General features: G+C 36.5%; 1 protein-coding gene across 1 annotated transcript in view; it reads right to left on the bottom strand.

Moving 5' to 3' along the window:
- Nucleotides 1-1,290: 1,290 nt before the first annotated feature.
- Nucleotides 1,291-19,832, bottom strand: part of LOC136268981 (integrator complex subunit 10-like) — a 33,686-nt gene continuing 15,144 nt past the window's right edge. Inside the window, exons 7-20 of the mRNA XM_066064451.1 lie at nt 14,636-14,818; nt 13,858-13,966; nt 13,255-13,430; nt 11,915-11,993; nt 11,800-11,861; nt 11,612-11,704; nt 11,371-11,453; nt 6,542-6,613; nt 6,433-6,495; nt 5,134-5,245; nt 4,667-4,749; nt 4,453-4,615; nt 4,276-4,372; nt 1,291-1,584 (exon numbers count right to left, since the gene is read on the bottom strand). Of these exons, the coding sequence (XP_065920523.1) occupies nt 1,440-1,584; nt 4,276-4,372; nt 4,453-4,615; nt 4,667-4,749; nt 5,134-5,245; nt 6,433-6,495; nt 6,542-6,613; nt 11,371-11,453; nt 11,612-11,704; nt 11,800-11,861; nt 11,915-11,993; nt 13,255-13,430; nt 13,858-13,966; nt 14,636-14,818 (1,520 nt within the window). The 3' untranslated portion in view covers nt 1,291-1,439. The remainder of the gene's footprint in view (nt 1,585-4,275; nt 4,373-4,452; nt 4,616-4,666; nt 4,750-5,133; nt 5,246-6,432; nt 6,496-6,541; nt 6,614-11,370; nt 11,454-11,611; nt 11,705-11,799; nt 11,862-11,914; nt 11,994-13,254; nt 13,431-13,857; nt 13,967-14,635; nt 14,819-19,832) is intronic.

Here is a 19,832-nt window from a genome sequence, read left to right as displayed (position 1 = left end):
ATATAGTTACTGTAACGAGTTTAATATTACGTAATATTATTACTACAAGTAACGAAATTACTAATCTCGTTGGTTATCCCTGAGTAACGCCTAGCCACAACGAAGTAACGAAGCCCACTGAATGAAGCTTATCTTACTTATAACCAAGATTTGCACTAGTGTTGTTCCAGTATCAGCTAGTTATTACAGTTCTATAGTTCCAGTTTTGGAACCATAATCTTTAAAATTACAGTTCTAGTTCTAGTTCTGGAACCATAACCTTTAGAATTACAGTTATAGTTCCAGTTCTGGAACCATAATCTTTAGAATTACGGTTCTAGTTCCAGTTCTGGAACCATAATTTTTAGAATTACAGTTCTAGTTCCAGTTCAGGAGCCATGACATTTACTTGATATTCTAGAACAACACTTATTTTAACTTAAGTATTACCAAAAGCCCATAATGAAATACGGAGACTCACTATTAAGTTATATAAGCTAATATGCTACAGGTTTACTTGTTTCATATATGTAGCTAATACTGTATAGTATGTAGCTAATACTGTATAGTATGTAGCCAATACTGTATAGTAGTTATCAGCATTATTACACTAACAACTATAACCCTAACACTCTATAGGGTGGTACTAAAAGACTTGTAGCTACATGTAATTATCAAACACTGAACCAGACATAACATGTGAATGAGCCAGCATTTTGCATTCCGTTCTAATAGTATAGCTAATCAGTTGTTTCAAGCAGTTTTTAGCACATTGATGTATTCATGGTTGTAATACATACATCTTTTATGAAGTTATATACTACATTAAGTGCTTTTGCCTGCAGATAAATTCTGGTCTTATAAGAACATAAAATCTCATTGGCAAAAGCTGTATGGTTATGACCAATTCCAGTATTAGTTCCAGTACTTGATAAAATTTCTTTATAGTTCTAGTTCCAGTCTTGAAGAAAGTAAAAGTATAGTTCTAGTTCTAGTCTTAAGAAAAGCAAAATTATTGCTCCAGTTCCAGTTCTAGAACTGGAACTGGAATAAAAAGGGTACTATGCCTTACACTAGCTTTAATTGTTTAATATCTATACATGTATTTGTGGAGCAGAAACAGAAACCCCTATAAGCCTTTAACTGCACAATGGGTTTAGGTTAATAGTTGGTACCTGAGGAGTAACTAGAATGAGAAATAGAGCTAAAGTTAGGCAAATAATTATAAAATTGTGGCAGAAGATTGGTGAAACCGTTATCAGAAATACTAACATGCCATAAAAGCCTTACACTTTCTGTCCATATGGTGCATAAAATCAGTATTTATTAAAGAATAAGGACAAGTTTAATACAAAGTCTAAGGATTTATTACAAAAGCTGCAAAATTTAACAGCATACATGTAGAGAGTGGCAATTTTCTCACGTAGCCTGATGTTCAACAATATACATTTAAAACACATTCAACTTATATCAAGGTGTTCAGTTTTAAAGAACAATTTTAATAAAGGTTCCACTGGTTCATCGCATCTGGTAACTTGTTTCTCCATTGCACTTGGTAGATCACCTTTAACTCCCTTGTTGACACTTCGAGTTACTGTACGTGACCTATAATATGTGTGTGTGTGTGTGTGTGTGTGTGTGTGTAAACACTATTAACAAAGTCACCATGATGGGTAACACATTGGAGTATAAGAAAGAATAATGGTACTGTAAGTGTATATATAATACAATTAAGTTACCGTATTGCCTCGGCCCATATAAACGCCTGGTTTAGTCGCCCGGGTTGATAACAATGTGACCACCATGAATGCCAGTTTTTAGTATTCATAGCTTTAATACACATCATTTAATATCAACTGAAATCTTTGTTGTCAACAGAAACCTTTTATAGCAATAAACCTCAGATTTAGTGCTACTCTTGGACGAGCAATAGGCGCTTTAAAGAAATAAACACCCAGGCCATAATTCGAGGCAATACGGTAGCTTGAAGTCAAATTTTTGAACAATAATATACTGTAAGAATAAATGTGTGTGTGTGACATTGTTGTTTACTGTGTACCTCATTCTGTATTTATCATTAGTTCAATTATACATGTACATTTTGTATTACAACTGTATGACACTTAACTATGGTTGTATACCATCTGGTGTTTAGATCTTTTTGTAGGATTTGTTTTGTCTGTTCATCGTTCACTGATCATGCTCTCTTTATTGCATGACTCTTACTCACACACAGGACTACAAATAGCCTTGTACTGTGACCGTTTTCATATTTAGTTGAGTTTTAATATCCTAGTCAGTAGTTAACTATCGAAGTCTACTTAGTTGAGTGTCATGCAAGCAGCCCCTGCTATAATGCAACTTTAGAGGTATTTGGTGCTATCACTGAAGTTGAGAGCAGATTTGCAAGCACATCAAAATTTATGCCCTTCTCGTTTTAGTATGACAGACTTCAGTACGATGCTATAACTACCTTATACAAGACATGCAATTGTGATCAGCATGTGCGTGTTAAGTGGGTGCAATCTAGCAGTTCCAAACAATCACAACCAAGAATACACTGACATACATGCATAGCTCTGAATTGATGACAGACTCTGACAACATATGATTGTGCTGCCAGAATCAGTGTCACTAGATAAGAGTAAGTATTTGTGGGGTAGAAGCAGTTAAATGAAAAACCCCATAAGCCTTTAGTTGCACATTGGGTTTAGGCTAAAACTGGGGGGGTAACTAGAATGAGAAATATGTACTTTCATATCCAGAAGTATTCCATACAGCAGGAATTAAAGTTAGGCAAATGCTGTAATGTACATTCTATAGAGTTAGCCTTAGCTAATCCTACACAAGCCCTAAGGTCACTGCACACACACACACACACACACACACACACACACACACACACACACACACACACACACACACACACACACACACACACACACACACACACACACACACACACACACACACACACACACACACACACACACACACACACACACACACACACACACACACACACACACACACACACACACACGCACATACCATTCACAATACCAAAGTCAGATAGATGAAAGTTTCTTATAATAGCCATTGCTAAGAAGCAGTAGCTTCATGTGTAGTTAGAAAGCTTTAACACAAGACTATTCCTAATATAATAGCTGCATTCAAATAAATGCTGGTCTTGATCAAAAATCTGAGCATTTCCAGCAGCAAGGGAAAGAATCAAGGCCACCAATAGTAGACCCCTTTCCTAAATCAATGAGACCATACTTTTATTTTCCCAATGTGATGCTGCTGTTGCTGTTTCTTCAAACTTATGAATAGTACTGTATAATAGGATTATGAAGGTTGGGGCACAAGTTCATACGACTGAAACATTAACTCTGGCGCATCCTTTCTTTTGATGCGGTAAGGAATAAAATAGGAATTTTAAGTTTGATTAGGGATCAAAGAAAAAAAAGTAGGGGGTCGCCTATACCTACAGATATACATACTAGTGGACATTTGATGATTTTCACCAATTCTCAGTTGACAAAGTACTGAATGTCATCTTCTCTTTCCACCATATCAAAGAAGTAAAATATGTCAGCATTATACAGTAGAATTGTAATCATGAGTGCAAATGCTGTTTTACAATTTGTATGACACCCCACTGTTCCTTTTAATGCACATTGCCACAGAGTTACTATGTACATATACACTACCATGTTTCGCGACATTAATTTCATTTAACGCAGAAATACTTGCCATAATTTTTGGTTCTATATGCATTAGACTCTTTTGGTGGTGAATTTGGAGGTGTCTAAGTTACTTAGACCCTTTTCATGTTTACTTAGACCCTTTCATGTTTACTTAGACCCTTTTCATGTTTATTACGCGCACCTGCTCTGGTAGCGTTGGCAACGCAACGCATCGCCACCTGAAAATTAATTTTAAACCCATTACGGGTGGAGTAATGGCTTGTTTCTACTAATGAACGCTACATTTCTCTGTTACAAGCAGCTGTCAACAGTGTTAAGGTACAACAACTACATAAAGGGTCTAAATAACTTAGACTTCAGACCACAGGGGTCTAAGTAATTTAGTAACCCTCAGGCCCTGTAGTAGCGCCTTCGCTTCGCTCAGGCGTCACAACACAGGGCCATCGGGTTACTAAATTACTTAGACCCCTGTGGTCTGAAGTCTAACTATTACATAAATACTGCCTGAGCACAACGACCCCCTTTGTACTAATTCTTCTGACTACGTATGCTACTATTGGTTTTGACTACATCTACTGCACATTACCGTGAAGTATTTGCTATGGTGCCTGCAGGTAAGATATCAAGCTGTTGAAATATGCCAGAATTGGCTAAATACATAAACTCCTCCAATATATCAATGTCTATACAGGTTTAGATAAAAGAAAATACCTTAAGAAAATCAAACCACGTAACATTATTACTAGTGCATGGAAAAGGATACTGATGACATATTTGAAGAACTCCTGGTAGCAGAAAACCTTTTGTTGTTTTATCACCTCAACAACTTGCCAGAAAGTTTGTTCATGTTCCGGCCACCTGTACTGTAACAAGACTAGCAATTGTCCCAACATCTTATCAGTAGGATCTTTACTGGTCAGTCTCTCCTGTAACCCAATAACAGTAATGATGGTCAGTTTGTGGATGGTCACACCAACCTTCATGTAATTTAACACGGCTGTTATACAAAATGGAAAAGCAATACTTGGTTTACAACTCTGTAGTGTCATGCTCCTGGTCCCTGTAATGCAATGTAATAAGTAAAGACAGATTGTAAATGTGTTCACATGTCCCATCAAAATAGCTTTGCTTTGTAATGATATCTCAGTTAGCAGCCATCTCTTTAATTAAACCATCTAATTTTACGCTGGCATGTACAGTAGGTCCCAAACAAATAGATGTATGCTTGTACATGACCTCATTACTATAAATACACTTCAATGTAATGGGCCAAATTGGTCCTAGTAATGTGGTTTTAGCTAGCGTACACCCTTTTTTGATGTACAGTACATAATATACACATGTAAATAATGCTGGCATTCACATATACTACACACAATTGTATTTAAATTTAAAACAATAAGTAGAGTACAGCATACTACATACAACATATGGTGTGACTTACAGTGAGCATCTCTACTAGTAAATGATTTAGAGTTGGTAGTGATCACATGAGAACTAGTAAGGTCATCGTCTGGTAGTAGTGACATCAGTTGTGCAGCATATCGACACAGTGACTACACATAGTAGACATTGTACATACTGTATTTTACAAGTTAACAGCCACAACTCATAAAATATGTAGCTGGCTAGCTGCCCTTGATAGCAGCTACTGTACATTACAACCTTGAGCCACCCTCAATAGCGGTGGATTGTATCTGGAGTCAAGGGAGTGACGTTTAGCCAGCTTTCCAGAGAGGATTAAAAACATTAAAGGGCAGTAAACATGTCTAGGTCAGCCATATAATGCCATGAGCTTGCTATATACACAAATAGCCCACAGTATCCAGCCTTGGACAGTACCTGACTTTACATTGTAACCAATATATAAAATCAGATCCAATGTTGATGGTAGATGTTAACCCTAATATATACACTGGTTAATAGCCACAGCTACCATAAATTTCAGCATATTAAATTATATGTCAGCTGTTGTCAACATGTGAACTGTTCCCCAAGGGAGTGATAAGTCTACTGCACTGTATTACACAAGTATGCAACAACTTTATATGATCACATCATATTTTGTAAGGAGTACAATGCAAACAGGCAATGGTAATATTTTAAAAACAGCCAATAAAATTTTCTACCACCTACAATAAAAAATCATTATAAACCATCCAGTCTATATGGTCACAAAAATTTGTGAATAAAACTAGATGCATATTATTATTATTATGATTATGGCCATTGATATTCAACTTTGAGGAAACTTGTGTGGGCTACGTACGTACATTATAGCAAACCTACATGTATGTATGTACTGTACATAATACTACATATGCAGTGCATGTACATGTAGATAGTAGAAAGCTATGATTCCAGTGTACATGGTGATGCCGGATATCATAATATTCTTGCTGTGCTTAGTTTGCTTATACAAGGACTTATGTAGATTCATCCCTACCAGCTTCTAGCATTTGATTACTATGTAGATATGCCAAAACTTCTAGAGCCACCAGACAGAAGCAAGACATGGATGCCATGCCATATGGCCATGTTAACTGTTTTCTCCAATGATGATTCCGCTACTCTTTCTAAATTGTCTATCTCTCCACCGTCTTGGTAAATTTAATGTCTAGTGAAACTAAATAATGTATACAACACTGAAGTCTTTGGTGAGAAGCAGCACATGTATATGTAACACAAAGAACCTAAGTAAAGCTGGAACGTATAAATCATTAAATCCAACCAGTTTCCTCACATTACTATCCTGTAGAGAGGCTGAATAACTTGTTAGTTGGAGTAGACATCGTCTCCTGTCAACCTTTATGGTGAGACAATAACAGGCTGTACTGAAAATTACTACACACCTCCAGGTCTTTGTGACTCTTTAGCCTCTCCCATTCTTGTGATAGTATGTTCTTAGCCATTAGTATACTGCCCTATGATTAAAACAACAATAAACAAAAAATAATAATAGCACTATTATAGCAGATACTGTGAATGTGTATGGTAGAATTTGGTTCTCTAGTACATGTAGCCATATACTAAGTCTTAGCCAATTATATAGAAAAGCCACCAATACATATACACAAGTACAAGGAAAATTAGGAATTTTAAGTTTAGGGATCAAAGAAACAACAAGGGAGGTTGCCCACACCTGAATATACTGTATACGGTCCATTGTTTCACTACTTTTTGTTTTTTGATCCCTAATCGAACTTAAAATTCCCTTGTACTTGTTTGTTTACTTTTTTTGTATATGACTGGTGAACCAGCACATAGTACTTTAGATGAAAGAATGGCACCAGCCTTATTGTTTTCATCTAAGCATGTGCCCCAACTATCAATTACTGAAATAGCAAAGTGGCCATTACTTCATTTTGAGCTATATATGTTCAGCCATTACACAGTGCTAAGAGAACACTATCAGGACCTCTACAATCAATCCAGTCACAATGGAAAACTTGTATGATTTCCATTACAAATTGAGGGAAGCCATCACGTGGAACTACTGTGAGCTGGCACCTTGTGCTGTCATCAAAGGTGAATGGGACACAAAAGATGACACAAAAGATGACACAAGTAAGTCCATAAAGCATGCATTATACGTACTGCGGTATGTAAAAGGCACCTGTCAGGCTGAAGCGATATTGATCAGTGAAAATATTAAGCCCATAGCCTTATCAAGTTATGCTTGTCTGAAGGCATTAGTCAGTCAGTCAATAAAATACATACACTGTAACAGGCTTTAGTTGACAACTGTAGTTAGTTTTAGATATGTATTGGCTTCACAAAAGCCAACAAAAACGCTATGTGGTTGAAATACAATACCAAATTAAGTTATTATAGTCATCAAATTACTACCATAAAGACTACACAGTGGAGCCCCTTTAACGGCCACCCCTGAATGGCGGACAGCCTCTTTATAACGGACAATTAATAAAGTCCCAAATGCAACTTCCAATACCTGTGTGTATTAATGCCCCCTCAATAGCGGACACCTCTCTATTCCGTAAACCGGACAGTGCACAATTCCCAGATATGGCAAGCACTACAGTAAAACACCTCGCTAATCGTGGACAACAATTAAGAAAGGTTCATTGCCAGTTAGCTACAACAATCAATTGAACCACGTCATTTAATGCAGAAAGCACTATCTCTGTATTGCCTATTGTACAAAGTGCCAAAGTTACGAGAAGCCATATGAATGCGAATACAAGTACTGCTGTTAATCATAATGTTTTTACCCTGTCTTCTGAAAATAGTAGTTGGTGCACTTTAAGAATAAACTGCACTACAGGATAAACTATATAATCTGTATAGCCAACCATCTTGATAATTAATCAAATATGGAGTAATCCAGACAGGTCTTTTTTTATGGGAGCATGTATAAATTGTTGTGGTGCCTAATTGTCTGGAAATTGTAGTAGAGGCCACACACCATAAATAACCCATGCTCAAAAACATCACTTCTGTTGCTATTAAACTGATCATACTGTATCTGGTTCACATGGTACCATAACCCATCTTGCTCCACCACTTGGTGTAGTCTCGTGCATTAAAACTGATTATTTTAAATTTTTAGAAAACCCCTTAAATAAGGACACCTTCATATAAAGGACATTTTTCATTTCCCCAATGGTGTCTGTCTTAGCACTGTAGACTGTAAAATATTGTACCAAGTTTAGCACAGCAATACATACTAATCAGTAGGGACAATGAAGGTTTATATATCCAGCCTTACAAACAAAACACGATGATACGGAACTATTGGTCCACACTTGAATGGCCCAAAACAATCCAAGTGAGTTGCTACAGAATTTTTTAAAAATCCGCAAAACTACAGTTTTTCACACTGAAAAAAGTTGATGTTGTGCTACTTCTAAAAACCAGGTGCCATGCAGTAAACAAACCTAACTGGAATTAATTAACAACATATATTGCTTTGTTGCTACATACAGATTATCAATTGAATCGAGTAATTTGTAATTCATAATTGATGAAATATTTTGTAATTTTGTAATTAAATTGCTATGCACTGCTAAGGAAGTGTAGTCTCGTACCCAGACCACATTTTTCCTTTGTATTCGGGTGGAGGAAAAAACGGTAATCTTTTCCCCCCACCCAAATACAAAGGGAAAAATCAGTCTGGGTATGAGAATAGAGGAAACGTACCTTGAACATACCACAAATAATGCACAGAAGTATCTTCAAAACTGTTTTATAGTTTGTCTATAGCATTTTCATACACAAATCCTCTAGGCAAAGCCTCAAAGCTACCTTTTCCCCTCTTGATTTGCATTCGCATAAGTGTAGACATGTCCCCCTTTCATAAATATCATTATACCTGGTAGCCGCCTTAAACTAAAGCTTATCTGCTCGGAAGTTAATACAGGCTCTATATGGCCATTATTTCTCACATAAAGGCTGTTTTTAGCAAACAAAGTTTTGCTTATGTGGGTGCGGAAAGACAAACAAATATACATACATAGTACATACTGTAAACAATTTCAGTAAACCAGGTGCACGAAAACTAAACTTGACTTTTTGGGCTTTTGAGCAATACTATTCATAGTGTGGTAATACACTACTACAAGCACAGTGCAATGTTAATACTGTTAACATAGCTACTTTACATATCTGTCCATCTTCAAATCACTAGTGATGTGCGATATATTGAAAAAATATCGATTTCGCGATAATATTGTCGATATCGTTATTGTATCGATTTTCGATACTGCTTTAGCAGATTTTGATATTTATCAAAAAGGTAATATTTTGCGATAATTATCGAAATATCGAAGAATATTTTGATAAATCTACAGCATTTGGTGTGTGTGATTGTGCAATCACGCTAGAAATGAAGGTTGGTTCTGTACTATCTAGCCACTTTAAAACTTGTCTACCAGTTTTCTAGGCTTATTATTAGTTTTATGCAATAGTTTTAGTGTGTAAATTGTATTTCAAGCATATTTATAAATATCGGCCGCCCACGCAATTACACCACCCACACAATTAAAATTTATCGAAATTTCGATATTTACCCCAATATCGTATCGATATCGTATCGAAATAAAAATCCTGATATCGCACACCACTACAAATCACATACATTATGTTGCATAAAATATTCAGACAGTTTTACACTATATAAATACTTTATCATACAGTATAATAGTACTGTATAATAAGGACCACAAAGGAGTAGGCGTGGCCCATGAAAAAACATCGCCAAAAAAACAGCCTCGTTTTTCCCAGACGACAATGAGGCAGTATCGGTTAGGTAAAACTAAGCCCAAACAAAAATTCAGATCGACCCAAAATGCATTCAACAAGTTGCTATGGAATTTGGTGAACTTACAAATAACAATGCACATAAGTGAATGTATACATTCAACGTAAAGATTCAGTCAAATAAACTGATCCTACCCTCTGGTCAATAGCTGCAAACTCTTTGAGGCCAAAGCGGTGGTAGGAAGATCTAGAGCCTATTTTTCATTGTGGCTATTTTGATTGCAGATGTGCTTTACAAACAGTTCTTGATTCGTAATGCTATGTAACAGGTTGAACATAGCTGACAACAAAGCGTAATGGATACTTCAGTTTTCAGATGATAATTGATAGCTGGGGTGCACGGCACTTTTTATGCATGGATTCACCAGTCATAATTCTATTTTACAAAAAAGTTAACAAACAAGTACACAAAAAATTATTTTCAACTAGAGTAGGGACCATAGCACATCAAAAAAAGTACTGAAACAAGCTGGAGTAGTGCATGATATAAAATCGCAGTTAAACAATAAGAAGTGTTATATCCCTACTGTGCTCAAGATACCATAACAGAAAAGCACAGTAGGGATATAACACCTCTTATTGTAATATTGTGCACTACTCCAGCTTGTTTCAGTACTTTTTATCGATGTGCTATGGTCCCTACTCTAGTTGAAAATTCCAATTTTTTATGTACTTGTGTAACATAGAAATGATATAGTATCATCTGGAATTTTACCAGTCTGCATACGTTATTCACTTGATTACAGTTACAATTACAATCAGTACAAAGTCTGGAGGCAGTTTTTTCCCCACAAATATGTGTACCTTCTTTGGATAGTGTGTGCATGGGGTGGTTAAGTTAAACAAGAGTTCACAATACAAGCATAAGAAATATTACATTTGAAAAATCACTGAAACACGAGAGGTAATTAAGGCATGTCTCGGGCTAAAGCAGTGAAAAGCCTATACCATAAACCATAGTTGAGTTATGTTAGGCTGCTAAAGGAATCAGTTATGTAGATAGTTGGATAGTTGGTTAGTCAGCAGACCATATCGTTTGAACAAAACAGAAATTCTATAGAAACTGGTTGAAAAACTAGTCAAAAGTGTTAGGGATCACTCTGAAAGCTTTTTGTGTTTGATTATGCCTGACCAAGCTGTCATGAAGGAAAAGTGAAGCTGGTTTATGAGTGACATTTTAGGCAGGAAGCTCAACCTTCATGATCCCTACTATACTATACTGTATGATGACCTCTTGCTGTTTGTATCCATAGCTCTAATTGCATAAACTAAGTGGTGGTTATACTGTCCAGGGATGCCAACAATACTTGAACACTGTATAGCTAATCGTGTTTCGTAGTTAAAAGGGTGAGTAAGTCCATTCAGTAGTGTTCCAGTCCAGTGAATGTACACACTTCATTACCTTATAGGCTGCCACATCTGCAGTGAAGCAGGTGAACCATGACCACTCTGCAGTACCCCACTGCTGACAAAGTCTGTTCAACTCTATCAAAAAGCAATAACACATTACATGTAACTCTAACACAGGGACATAGACCATTGGACATCAAATAATAACTAATAATGTGGTCGCTTAACATTGACATGCTGATTTCACCCCACCATCACAATCACATGTACAGTACAAAGTCGAAGATCGATACCTTTGTTGTATGTCATATTGGAGTGTAGAAAGTTCCAACAGTTTAGTGCTGCGGCAAAATTGTCCTGAATGGCTTGATTGACCTTACTAGAACCTTTGTATGGTAAATGAAATGAAATAATGAAATACACAAGGTATAAACATTAAACATTGAAAATTTTAAACTCATACGTACTGTACATTTCTAACCAGTGTTAAAGTTTAGGTTAACTTCAGGTGCAGTTTGTTCTATGTGGGACCTCTTGACTGCTCTAAATTATACACATTAGATTAGGGTACAGAATTTAACATGATAAAACATCACCTTTCATCAGATCCAGTTGAAGGCATCGTTTCCTCAGACAGCACCCATGGGTGGGCCAGGAACTGTTTCTGTTTAGCATCTGAGAACACAACAGACATACAGTAAAGTATTGCGTGTAATGTAGACACCTGTGAATACTTCTAGTCTTTACAAACACATTTAAGTTAATTGAAACAGAACTGGCCAAGACAAAATAATTGAAAGTGTTACCCTTTACAGGACAAAACTGAAGTGACCACAATAGCTATGGCTCTATCCAAACTATAATGCTCACTGTGCATTCAATAACATAATGTATGCATTTATAGGCCTAAGCTAACAATGACCAGTTGATTGTGTGATTTAATACTTCAATAGAAGCATGTGGCCACAAGTGTACATATACAGTACATGTGCATTTGGAATGGACAGTGACTAATCCAGTGTGAGCCCTTCATTTCAGAAAGAATGCTATAAAAGAACAGTCAGTAACACCACAATACTGAACATACAGCATATATCAAACTATGTGTGTAAACAGTGCATTGGACCATATAAATTCAACGTTGATTTACCAAAAGCCAATATTTAGGCTTTTACACATGACTCTATATAAATTCCCACAACTCAATAAACATTGATGCCAGAAAGATTTCATTATCACCACATGTAATTCTGGATAATATAGTACCGACATTGGATCTTCTTCTCAAACAATATCTTTGGTCTTGATTGCTACGGAGTTGAAATAAATGCCTTATGTACTGCTGACTCAAGTGGTTTACAATGATTGGTTGGGTATAATACCACTTGATTTGAGGAAAGAAGATGTTTGCTGTCTATCGCTTTGTATCTTTTAGTGATATGTAAAACTGTTTACATTTGTATGTATGTACTAGACTACTGAACAATACACTTTCAATTCATGTATAAAACAGTAAACGGCTGATGCTTTGCCTATATTATACATCTCTGCACTCTCACTACTCTGTCTAAACATCAGCTTTTTGAAGTGGAAGTGATAAAGCAGGTTAGGACAACCTTTTATTACATATGTACTAAACTCATTTTTCCCATCTACATCTTCAGCATATCAACTTTGCCTTGTAACTTCAGGTGATCAATGCATTAGATTATATTTATGCATCTAGCACCCATGCATCCTCTCTGTTTTTGTCAATATTGTAGAATCATATGTTTGCGTGTAACTGAACACACACAGACAAAGTACATTATCAAATTACACCACATTGACCATTCACACTAATGATGTTACTCAGAAAGTAATACTGTGGTAAGTGGAACCACACAGTGTGTACATAGTGTATAATAAGATATGTAGTGTATTATGTGTTACTGACCAGTGATGCCCAGCCCGCTCATCATGGCGTGGTACTCCCATAATGACTGGAAGAACAACAATATTGCAATGTAGAAACATCCAATAGCAACGGTCACTGCTGGTTCAAACACTTTGCAAGCGTCCCTTGAGTAGCCGGATAACTTCTCAAGAAATGCCCACCGAGCTCTGACTGAGCTAAATGACAATAAAGATTTTGTACTAAACATTCAGTTACACATGAGTCTGTGCATATTAAAACCTTACTCGCTAGCTTATATATTACTGTATGTACAGTAAGACCACACCCTTTCATTATAATAGCCACGTCAAGTGGGTCACATATAACTAAAGTGTACTTCATGACCTCATTAATAGGACCACCTCATTATAATGACCATGTCAAGTAGGTCCCAAATACTTCATAGCCTGAGAATGTATCATGACCATGATAAGTACGTACATTTCAAACATAGCAAAGTTTATTCTTAGTGTTAAATTACAGTGTATGTCCCATATGTATTTCAGATGCATTATCAAAATACATTAACGGAAAATCTAAGATCATACTAATAGGTGGTCTTCTGGTTCTATAATCCAAATTTTGTGATACAGTTAAACTCACTTTTGAGGGCCAACAAGTTTTCCTTGTATAATGTCCAGCCATCCACATTTTCTGGCTACCAAATAGAGTAAGTCATTGAGCTTCTCCCAACAGTGAACATCAGCAGGAGCTGTAGGATATGTTAGATGCTGTGGACACTTTACATATCTATACTATTGTACATTACACTGCACTACACTACACACAAATGCATGCACATGCGTGCATACACACACACACACAAAGCCTATGGCAGCCATGCGAAACACAGCTATTGCCACCCAGCGAACCAACACTGAGATGCCTGTGCACCACCACTCAGGCACTTGAGTTTTGTGCAAGCAATTCCTTCTGGAGCAAGGCTAGTAACCCCCTGGAGAACTGTCCAAGTCTTACGGAGAGAGGTCACAGAATCCTAAGTTCCACAGCAACACCAACACAGACAAGAACAGTTGAGTATTTGCTTCCCTAGTAAATACCAGGTACCCATTCATGTTACAGCTGGGTGAGCTGCTTCCCCAGTTGATACCAAGCCATCAGTTCCCCATTATACAGCTGGGTAGACTTAAGTTTCTTGCTCAAGGAAAGAACAACACCAAATTGGCATAACCAGGCATCAAACCTGGAACTTTTCAATCACCAGGCTGATGCTCTAGCCACTTGGCTACATACACACTCATGCACTTACCACATGACACGACATATATGCTACACACGCACGCACGCACGCACACACACGCATGCATGCACCACACGTGCAAGTACTCATCGCATGACACTACACACACACACAACTTACAATAACACTGGTTCTTCATACTGGTTAGAGCAATCTGAGAGGTATAATAGTTAGCTGCCACTTCCAACCAGTTGTAGAAATGACCAGTAGCTACTACCACAATTGGTTCACGATTACGTCCAAATATGGGCTTGCCAACACCCACAATCGAAGAGTCAACCAACAGTGGAATTACATCACAAACTAGAAGAACATAGCAAAATAAACAATTTATGTACACATATGCCTGTTAAAATAGTTATCAACAATGGAATGGGCAGTTAAGGTTCTTAATGCAGGGTGTATGTTACTGAAAGATATAAAACTAGCTGTTACTTTCAATGTTTTAACAGCATGCATACATGACCCTGTATTACATTGTTAGTAATACAACATGAGTTATTTTCTGTTAATCTTATATTTACAAGTAGAAGGAATAACCATAAAATGTAGTAAAACAAGGGAGGTTGCCTACACCTGAAGATATACTAGTGCTGTATAGACTGAAGAGTAGGGATAAGTATTCACTAGTATATCTGCAGGTGTAGGTGACCTCCCTTGTTTCAGTACTTTTTATGGCTATGATCCCTAATCGAACTTTAAATTCCTCCAAACCTCCATGATCGCTAATAATTATACAGTTACTATAGTACTGCACGATTCTTGATATAAAAAAAATTGAGCTTGCTAATTGTTTATACTATAGCGAAATGTGAATAACAAAGTTGGCCCAAAGGTACATAATTGAGTTTTATTTATAATTGATTCCACTTTTAGTGCAAAGTTGTGTTGTATCCCACTGAACCCCTATAACTAATAACAAAGTTAAACAAGTTGATGTTGTGCTACTTCTAAAAACCAGGCACCATGCAGCTAGCCAACTCATCCAACTACGTATTATTATGTTGCGCAATAATACATAATTAATTTATTGTAATTCTCGGATTTTGTAATTCATAAAATTTTTGGTAATTCTTCAGTTACATTGCTATGCACTGCTAAGGAAGTGCTTGTTAAACAAATCGCTTTTAACATATTACGCACACAAATATCTTCTAAACTGGTTTATAGTTTGACCAAGAGTTCATAATATAAAAAATATTATGAACTCTTGGTCAAACTATAGTGTTTTCCCCACAAATTCTCTTGACAAAGCATCAAAGCTGCTCTTCATTTTCATTCGTGTACGTTGGGGATACGCTCCTTTTCCAAGCGAAGGGATAGGCTATTCCTGGTAGTATATGAGGCCTGCACTGTTGTTTCTCAATTGTTAAAAACGCCTGTAAAACCCGAAGGGAATATAATTCATAAAGTCTGAGGAGAGTCGCCACACCCGACCCGTATTTCAGACCGTCGAAAAGAAACCACCTCAGAGCAAAGTTTACCAGTGCGTAAGTTAATACAGACTTCATTTCGCTTTTACTTCTTACACATAAAAGCTGCTTTTACCATTTTAATGATTTTGCTCATGTGGGTGTGTACAGGGGTGCGTACGGACAAACATAGATAGGTAAATATGTAGATAGGTACACACACACTTTTATGAAAACAATTTCAGTAAACCAGGCGTGTGCCCACAGCTGGCCTTTGGCTGGCTGTGGACATGCCTGGTTTAAAAAAACAAAAACTAGACCAGGAATGGAAGTTAAAGTGAGAATCCTGATAAAGACAATGTTTAGTTGGATCAATCGGTATGTCATTGTTATCTACACCTCAATTAAGTGTGGTACACCTGCACATTCATAGGATATCAATGTTATAAACACCTTGGGTTAATAACAATGATATCCTACTCATTGTGGAGTTTAACCATTAACTCACTGCATGCATGTGTTTGTACATGTGTGTGGCCATTTTACTGCTTAAATATTTGGTTACTTGAAGGGCAAGTATACATATCTCTCCATTAGGTAGTGTAAGCATCATCATCACACTGTTACAAAGAACTTATGTGTGTGGTACACACAGAGCCTGAAATTATGGTCAGACATCTGCCCTTTATCTGGCTAATGTCTGAACACTTTTGGAAAGTTTTGTACTGTATTATTGAGTATGTCTGACCACATAACAGGATTTGTCAGATCATTTCCAAAACATAATTTCAGGCCCTGTACACAGTACATATAAAACCCTGTGTATAAACATTCTGTATGTATGTGTGTGGTCTGTATGTATGTGGTCTGTATGTATGTGTGGTCTGTGTTTATCTTAGTACATCATATGCTTGACCTAATGGCTATCATGGCACACTTCCATCAGACATGGTAAGCGTGTCACCGTTACTTTATCACTAACAGATTTTAAAAATTATATACTGATACATCAGAGGAGATTAGTGAAGTGTCACAAACATAACATGTAATTACACAACCAAGCATGGCACTAGATAATTATTAGCTAGTGTGCTGAGAAGATATAATTTTAGTGCCATTCTGAGCTGTCAATGTTGTACAAGTTTAGAAATCACAAGATGATGATACATGACCATCTTTGCTGATACATTATGGGCAAAGATCGGCAATGACTTGTAGTATTAAGATACATCGCTTAATAGATACTAACAAGTGATACTAAGAAAATGTTTAATTTAATATGATTCTTCTAGCATTACAAACAAGTCAGCCAGTCAAGTAGACAAAATGTGTACAGCTCAATTACAATACATGTACAAATAGAATCCTCATATTTCTACTATTGTGTAAGGGGGTAATCCTAGGGTAATCCCACTGTGTTCATATCTAATTAAACATGTACAAGACATGAAAATTACAATGTAGACAGATGTTGTGGTCTGGTTGCTAATTGTGTCACTCTGCAATAAAAGACTCCTGTATAAACATTGTAATTTCATATGTGTTAATTACAGCAAGGGACTAAATGTCTGACCAAAAACATTGGCCAAGTCACAAGTTTAAACATCATCAGACAAGGATTGATCTATATAACTATTGCCACCAAACATGGAAGACCAGCTATGCCGAATGTCATGAGTTTGAACAAAAAATCAATTAATCAAAATCAAATCAAGTCAAAACCAACCAAATAAACTACCTTGAACTACCCATAATATCCACAACTTGTTGCTGTTTTCATGAGGTATTAGAATCAACCAATGTATTGCTGCAGGTACCGGTTATCATGTGGGCTAGACGAAATGACATACGTTTGTACAAGCCTATTTTATAGGCACAACAGATGCTTGAAAGCATCAAACATCATACAGTACGATAGTAACTGTATAATAGGAGGTTTGGAATTTCTGGTAAAAACTATCACCCCAAAACCAGCCTTATAATGCCTTTGTGACCCAAAAGCGTCTTCAGAATGGCCAAAAATGTTTCAGATAAGTTGCTATGGAATTTAATTTTTTATTTAGCAGAATTTTCTACTAACTGATGCCTTCAAACAAGCATAACTTGACAACTGCAAAGGCTACACGTTTGATTTCTTTGCTGCTAGAAGTCATTTCAGCCTACCTGATGCCTTTTGGGGTACCGCAGCACGTACAATGCATGGATCACGGACCTACCTTTGTCCTCCTTTGTAACCCAATTCCTTTCACTGACGGTGCAAGGTGTTGATTTGCAGTAGGGAATATGGCTTCCTCTACACTGACTATCGCGTTTGTAGTCTGTGTTTTTCATAGTGATTGAAGAAATGTTTCTGTAATGCTGCGCGATGAATGAACTGAAGCATATAATGGCATTTTGCTTTTAGTAATAATTGATGGTTGGATCGCATTCATACTCAAATTTAATTGTATGCATCATTCTTCCTTTTAATGCAGTATGCGCAGGTTCACCAGCCATAATTATTTTACAAAAAACTAAACAAACAAGTAGAAGAAAAAAATAAGAATTTTGATATTGGATGGATCAAAGAAAAAAGAGTTGTAAAACAAGGGAATAGTTACAAAAGGTAGTGAAACAAGGAAGGTTGCCTATAACTGTAGATATACTATGAATATTTAATCCCTAATTCAGTCATGGCATTAGACTGAAGTAATGTCCACTAGTATGTAGGTAACCTCTCGTTTTACTACTTTTCAATAGCCATTCCTTTGTTTCACTACTTTTTTCTTTCTTTGATTCCTAATCCAACTTTAGACTTATTTTTTTCCTTTTACTTGTAATGCTAGGCAAATTCTATGCTCTGTGAAATGCAATCTGAGAAAAAAACAATATACTCTAATAGAACAGTCAATATCTAATAGAGTAATCAGGTTAGCAGTTTGTTGTGACTGTTTTATTAGAGTATTTATAGCAGGGTCTTCCCTAAAGAGTAGTGCAGCACCACTCTAAATTCCTTTGATGTGGTAAAAGGAATGTGTAATGACTGATACTTCAAATTCGGAGGCGGTAAGAGCATATAACAGCATGCTTGCAGAAGAAGACAATATGCAAAATAAGGTGAACTTTGGAAGGTACATACATATCTTGAAAATAGGTAGGAATGTGACGATTAATGTTGGCAAAATCTTGGTACATGTGGAAATTAGGGAAACAATTATGCAGGTATTAGAAAGCAACTATAAAGCTTCAGGGGTTCAGCAGTTAAAAATCACTAATTGTTTTAAGGTTACGGGATACTGTAAACCCCACATGTACACTATCGATCATTTTTCATGATTAGGGGTTTGATTTTTCTTAATGCATTGTTATAAAATATTTATGCATTCTTAACTTCTCATAAATCGACATGGAATTCAAATGTTGTTATGGAAACATGAGTTGTCCCCATGCCAAACAGTGAAAACTGTGAACCAAAAATCAGACCAATGAAGAACCATGAGAACTTACTAACAATTCTAAGGTTTGAAGAACATCACTTGTGAGGGACTGACAAGAGGATTTGTGAATAATGTGTATAGTTGCTGAAATATGACTACAATATGGCCTAAAGCAAGACACTGTGGTCACAAAATTAATTTTTGCATTGATATCACAAGCACTAGAAACATTATTTCTAACAAATGGCTCCGTCAGGACCTAGACAAGAAGCCAGACTAGTAGTCTGTTTATACAAAATGTTAACAACTAGTTTGACAGTCCTGATTTTTGGTTCAGGAAAATATCGCCATTAGTCAGTAAAACTACGCATGCGCTTACAGGTGCGCCAGTTGCTAAGTGTGTTGTATCTATGTTATCTTGTACTGTTACGTGTGTTTTCTTGTACCTTGTAACTGTCCAGTCAGCACACTATTATTCTCCCAACAATT

This window comes from Dysidea avara, chromosome 10 (genome assembly GCF_963678975.1).
Source record: "Dysidea avara chromosome 10, odDysAvar1.4, whole genome shotgun sequence".
NCBI classification, from domain to species: Eukaryota; Metazoa; Porifera; class Demospongiae; order Dictyoceratida; family Dysideidae; genus Dysidea; species Dysidea avara.
This window is presented reverse-complemented; position numbering and strand designations above follow the sequence as displayed.